The sequence below is a fragment of the Chaetura pelagica genome, unplaced genomic scaffold (assembly GCF_000747805.2).
Source record: "Chaetura pelagica isolate M959 unplaced genomic scaffold, ChaPel_1.0 scaffold49, whole genome shotgun sequence".
NCBI lineage: Eukaryota > Metazoa > Chordata > Aves > Apodiformes > Apodidae > Chaetura > Chaetura pelagica.
Genome location: NW_009970715.1, coordinates 930,139 through 936,704, shown reverse-complemented (window position 1 = coordinate 936,704; position 6,566 = coordinate 930,139). Strand labels below are relative to the sequence as shown.

General features: G+C 45.2%; 1 protein-coding gene across 1 annotated transcript in view; it reads left to right on the top strand.

Moving 5' to 3' along the window:
- COL26A1 (collagen, type XXVI, alpha 1) overlaps positions 1–6,566 on the top strand; it is a 167,523-nt gene that overhangs the window by 147,549 nt on the left and 13,408 nt on the right. Inside the window, exons 8-9 of the mRNA XM_010006030.1 lie at positions 293–445; positions 6,387–6,479. Coding sequence (XP_010004332.1) covers positions 293–445; positions 6,387–6,479 — 246 coding nt within the window. The remainder of the gene's footprint in view (positions 1–292; positions 446–6,386; positions 6,480–6,566) is intronic.

The window sequence follows — 6,566 nt, the reverse complement described above, 5'->3', positions numbered from 1 at the left end:
CTTGCTGCCTTTAGGTTCTTGCTCAGCCTCAGGGAGTGGGGAACTTTTTACTCTTGGAGTAATTAAGCTTCACAGCACCTCTTAGCCCAGGAAGGCTTTCTGGTTTGGAGAGGAAGATGTTAAAGGCAAATAATGAAAAATTAGGAAACTGTTCCTATTTCTCCCCACACCCCTAATTCTCAGAATTACAGTTCAGGACAGAAATCCTTTGTCTTCTTACTGCCTTTGTACATGGTAGCATCATTAGCACATCATCAAATGCACTAACACAACCTCTTCTGTCTCTGCACAGGACTGTTGGGACCTCAAGGACCAAGAGGACTTCCAGGAGAAACTGGAATCCCGGGTCCCCCGGGTCCTCCAGGGCCACCAGCCACCCCAAGCCTCCCTCTTACCTTCCAACAAGGGGTTCTCTACTCACTCCAGCCCACAGCAGAAAAAGAAAGTAAGTTTCCTCTGTTCCTGGTTGTTTTTTTCTGATACATCAGCAGAATGGGCAGGCATGGAGCAGCTCAGCTCCCACCTCCCTGCCAGGGCCCTGCCCTCCCTGGGAGCAGGTAGGAGAACTGCCCCCAGTGTGTGGGTCTCTTGGAAATTCCCATTCAAGATGAAACATAACTTGGAAGCTAGAGGGCTTCACCTTTCCAACGTGAGGAACTAAGTCACTGCTCTTACAAAACCATAATTGAGAACAGGGTTTGGGGGATTTATGGTTGTTCCCTGTGCCTGGCTTTCTGGGTTCATCACAGCTTTGAGGAGGCAACTCAGTGTCCTTTAAGCTTCCATTATGAGTAACTGCTGTGAGGTGAATGATAGAGCTCAGGTAGCATCAAATGAAAGACAAGTGGGTAAGGAATGAAGCTGTCTGGCTGATCAGGTGCTGGTGCAATGGAACTGTTGAGAGACCTCTTGGTGCCATTGTTGTGGTGTTACAGTGCTCAGGGTTGCTCAGAAATTAGTAAGTACCAAAGGTTTGCGACTCTGAAATGATGGAACATAACAAAGACACCTGTGAAATGTGTCCCTTTCCTGCCCCTGCAGATGTGTCTTCCAGCTGCGTTCCTGGTGCATCAGCATTATCCCACGTCCACACAAAACACAGAATTATGGACTCAAAAGCCCAGACCAAGACTGGGATTTAATCCTTCCCTATACCTGGAGGGTCAGGTTTTTTTGAGCCTATTATGATTTAAAAATATATTCACTAGATTTGTGCTGCTCATGGCAAGCAGAGGCTTCCTAGGAAAGGCACATGGTGCACTCTTATCTGAGTGCTCTCAGATTTGGACTTGACTCTTCTGGTCTAGTCTTGGATACCTGCATCTAACAATGACAAAGCAGAGCTCAGCTGTCTCTCCACTTGGCTTTTAAAGTCCTAAAGCCCCAGCTCTGCCAGGTCTCCCATCCCCACTACCCCAGACTTCAGCTGTGCCTCTTCCCCAGCTCTTCTGCTCACATCCATCTTCAAAGCTCCGTTTTATTAGTTACAGCCAAGGATTAGTAAGTCTCCCTGTGTCTGACAGTTTTTCTAGCTCTCCTTTTCCTTCCACCCACTCTGCTCTCCAGACTTCTTTTCCCAAAAGTGAACAGATGTATTTTTAATTTTAACAACTTGATTTCATAGTCAGTTACTAAGAGTGTATGGACAGGGTGAGATTAATTGTGGTTCAAGACTAAGATCTTCACAAAATGTAGATTGAACTGCTGCATTCATGAGCCTTACAATGAGAAAGTTTTGCACTGCAGTCAGCCCTCTGCCTTAAAGGATCACACCAAATGGTGCCATTCTGCATTTAGCCTTTTATTCCAAAGGATCCATAAGGATCTGCTGCTGCCCCCTCTCCCTCCAACCACCCTTTAACTTAATCTCTTGCAAAGTAGTGGATAAATTGAAAAAAGTGTATAAAGACACTGATTGCATGGTCTTCCCAGCTGATGTCTGAGAAGGGTGAACTCTGTATTGTTCCAAAATGGGAAGCAGGTAAATGAGTGGATAAATACCTGTATTGACCCTGCCAAAACTGAGCTGCAACAGGCTTGAGCACTGTGAGTAAATAGTGACTCTACCACCCTTGGGGCAGTCCTGTACTTCTCCCTCTTACCTGTGATGGATTTCTTGGCTTTCAGGAGTAGCCCAAAACTTCATGACAATTTTTCTCATTTTAAATTTTTCTTAACTTCTACTTGCAGTGAGATTTGTACTCCCTCTTACCTGTGATGGATTTCTTGGCTTGCAGGAGTAGCCCAAAACTTCAGGACAATTTTTCTCATTTTAAATTTTTCTTAATACAAATCTCACTGCAAGTAGAAGTTAACTTAATCTCTTGCAAAGTAGTGGATAAATTGAAAAAAGTGTATAAAGACACTGATTGCATGGTCTTCCCAGCTGATGTCTGAGAAGGGTGAACTCTGTATTGTTCCAAAATGGGAAGCAGGTAAATGAGTGGATAAATACCTGTATTGACCCTGCCAAAACTGAGCTGCAACAGGCTTGAGCACTGTGAGTAAATAGTGACTCTACCACCCTTGGGGCAGTCCTGTACTTCTCCCTCTTACCTGTGATGGATTTCTTGGCTTTCAGGAGTAGCCCAAAACTTCATGACAATTTTTCTCATTTTAAATTTTTCTTAACTTCTACTTGCAGTGAGATTTGTATTATCTGTGTGGTCATGATAAAGTTATGGCAATACCAATATTATTTTCTTACAAAACTTACTGTTTTTCTTATATGTTGGCTGATTTTGCCTACCACAGGTTGGTGGGAAGCTGATGCTCTACAACCAGTAAAACTTAGCCTTGTAAATGCTGGATAGATTTTATTATTTTTTTTTTGTATTTACTTTAAATGGAGCACATCTGAAAACTATAAACACAAGATTCCAGCTGCTGACAGCAGAGGGAAGCATATTCCTGGTAATGGGCATGTGCACCCAGGGAGATGTGAGAAAGTTGTATCAGATGATTAGCAGGAGAACAGCCTTTGGTTCCGCCTGAACATGGTTAGTGCCTGTGCCTTTATTAATCACAACGAGTTCCTGTTGGCAATGTTTATCAGCAGGCAGAAGCCAAAAATGGGGAGACAAATATTTTCTCACAGTTTCACTCTGCTGTGGTAAAGAAATTGGTCCCAGTTGTCTCCGTCCAGATCAGGTAGCAGAAAGAAATTAAGACAGGATTACTTCATTTCCATTCTGTCTCAACAAATCAAGCCTATAATGGGGGAATTTATCCCTCAGTCAGAAACATTAGCTGTAGGCCAGAAGCTAAGCTGCCATACCCACTGCTGGGGCTGCTGCTACAAGGATCACTTGCTTTCTCTGCCTCTGAAAAATGAGTGGATCAGGTATGTGGTCTAGAGTCAGCTCAGTCCTCTTTCTTGTGCTAAAGCTAAGACAATTTTTAGGGAAAAGAATACAACTTTCACTCTGTTAAGGGCTGAATTTTCTGACATCTCAAAGATCTCAGTTTGCAAAGGATTTATGAGATAGCATGAACCTATTTTTGTAGGGAGAGCAAGGGGAAACTGAGGCACAGCAAGCTTGCCTGTGTGCCCAGCAACTGAAAAAGGGCATAAAACATACTTGTGAAGTGCCATCCCAGTTCCTGCTGCCATGCACAGCCCTTCCTGGGGACAGGAGAATAGAGCAGAGGAAGTGAAGAGAAAGGAAAGGACAAAAGGAGCAGGGTTTGATGTAGAAAACCAAACCAGTTGCTTTCTTTCACAGCTCTTTGCCTTGTGCCTTTGAGATGCCTTTGCCTTTCTGGCTGGGTGAGTTTTGCTGCCCCATTCAGGGCATTTCTGCCCTGTTTCAGGCTTCCTCTTTGCAGCATGTTTGTGCCTTCTTCCAGAGAAGATGGGTGTTGCTATCTGCCTGGGTCAGACTGGTTGACTTGGCCAGGAGCTGGAAAGCTCCTGGAGCAAACTGTGCATCAAGGTCTTCTCAAAGGATGCAGACAGCTGTCTGCCTTCTCCCTTGCTATGTCCAGAAGCACTGAGACAAAATCCAGCAGAGCCTGGGTCAGCGCAGGAGATGGCTGAGAAGGGAAGAGTCCTGCTGGAGCTATTTTGTGGCTGCTATAACCACTTCCAGCTGCAGTCAGCCTCAGAATGTCCCCCTGCTTTTAAGGAGAAGGGGATTTATATGAATGTATGAGTTCTTCCTGCTGCTTTATGGGAACATGGAGACAATCCCTTAAAAAATGTTAGGGTTTTAAAACACTTCAATCCCATTTCACTCAGAGTGTGTTTCATTCAGAGCTCACCCTGGAAACAAACCTTGATCTGAGTGTTTTGCCTGGCCAGGCAGCTGAGGAAGGAGATTTCTTTCATGTCCATTCTCCTGCACAGGCCAAATCAGGAGCTACTGAGCACAAGGGCTGTTGAGCAGAGCTCTCTTCTGTGTCACAATTATGGAATTACCTTTCATAAATAACTCTTGAGTCGAATGTCAGAATGGGTGGGTTTGTGGGAGTAATTCTGTCATCATAATGATGCACCATTTAGCTGGAATGTTTTGTAATCCAAATCTTTATCCCTGGCTTACCTCCAGCAGTAATTAAATCCTGGTTGTTTGCAGCCCATCCTCTCCCCCTCTCTGTGGATGTGCATTTGATTTTTGTTGACCACTTGTTCTTTAAAAACAAAAGGCTCAGCAATTGTTAATGCTTTCACTGCTGTTCAGTGCTCATTTCCCAATTTCATCTTATTCCCAAGCGGTGATGGATTTTGACATGGTCAAATAAAACTCAAATTAATTGGATTACACACTTCACTTGGGTACCTTTCCTTCTGAACATGAAAACAGTCTCAGTTGTTTTGTTTCAGGGCTGTGTAGAAGGGAAGATGGATGGGTTTAGAAACAATCGTCAAAGAAATACCTGTTTGCATTTAGGTTTTAGGCATGAAATTTGGTTCTCGGAGGGATCTGGGTTAGATCTTGTGCTGTTCTGCTGCCAGGAAGGCATTGCAGAGATGTACTGTCAGCCTTGGCAGTTAGAGAGATTTCACATTTTTCCCTAGGAACTGCTTTCAAACAACTAGCTTGAAAGTCCTCTCTGTCATTGCCAATGCTCCAGAAGTTGAAAAGACTTTGAAATGTGTCTGCTAACATTTCTGGAGATTTCACCTTATGTCCTTTGGGCTGGGCTCTGCAGGGTAAGCAAACACCCTTCTGATCTCCCTGGTGTCTCTTGATATTTGCATCAATATAGCAATGAGACATTTGCAGTCTTTCTGCAAAGGCTTCCCCTGAATTTAATTGTGATGAGCTAAAGGGATGGGTGAAAGGAAACATGAGTCAGTTTGAGGTCATGGGCAGGAGGAGGTGGACATTATTCCTGCATAGTGGCTTCCAGCTATGGACAATGTGGACTGTTTAGAGGTTTTACCATCCCAATCACTGCTGGTTGTACAGCCAAAGTCAGAACAGTGGATTGCAAGTCTTAGGAGCACCAAGACATCGGGGGTTACCTTCCTCGCTTTGTGATCTTGCTGTCTTGGCCTGCCATGGAATTTTTGCCCCTAGGTTTCCACACCACAGCTCTCAAATAGTGTTGTGGGATGTTCAGGTGAAAGATACTGCCATACAGGTACCCCTCCAGATAAATGGGATGCTACAGTACAGGTCCACTGGGAATGACGTTGTTGAATATTGTTTTGGAATTGCAATTAATAATAAAGGCTAATTTTTTTATATATATAGTTGTAGATTTTACTGTTCAGTCACCAGGTGGAGTGTAAGCCTGGTGGTTCAAGGATGAGGGAAGATGGGGACAGCTACAGGCTGCTGATTTTTATTCCTGGATCTGCCCAAGCTGGCCTCTTGAAAACTTAGAATTATCCTAAATGGCAAGAGACTTTCCTGAGTATGTGGAGGTGGCAAAGCACACCTGCTCCCTGGGCTTCCCTGTGTCCTCAGATCTCACCGTATCTTCCACCACCACCTCACCCAGGGGGAGCTTGCTGGGCTGGTGGGATGTGCTGGACTGCCAGGTTGGCTCAGCAGCTCCCTGATGTGAGGGAGGAGGGAGCTCCAGATCCATGTTGGATTTCTCAGGTAGCCAGTGGCCAGATGTGTCTTGGAGATGGCAAATTTTGGGTCAATTATCGCTGCACAGTGCAGAGCTGTGGCATTCAAAGGTAGGACTCTACAGTTGTGCAGAACGTCAAATTTTTGACAGAAAGAACAACTTTTCTGGGCTTATCAGAGACGAGATGAGCAGCCCTGCAGGCCTGGGGGATGCAGCCTGTGCACCAAGAGCCCAGGCTTTGCATCCTGAAGCACCGTCTGCCCTTAACCAGCAACAGGCACCAAAGGATTTTGGAGAGAAGAGCTGCCTGCTGGGACTGGGCAGCTCCACACTAACTGCTCTGCTCTTTACCACAGATGGAGAACCCCAGCTGGCCTCCACTGTCATAGACACCATCATGGCTGGCCTGCCAGGACCACGGGGAGCACCGGGTCCTGTGGGACCACCAGGTAATAAGTTCAGTTGAGATGCAATGATGGGGAAGACGAGCAAAAGAAATTTCTGATGGAGAGTGGTCTGAGGGATGCCTGCAGGGA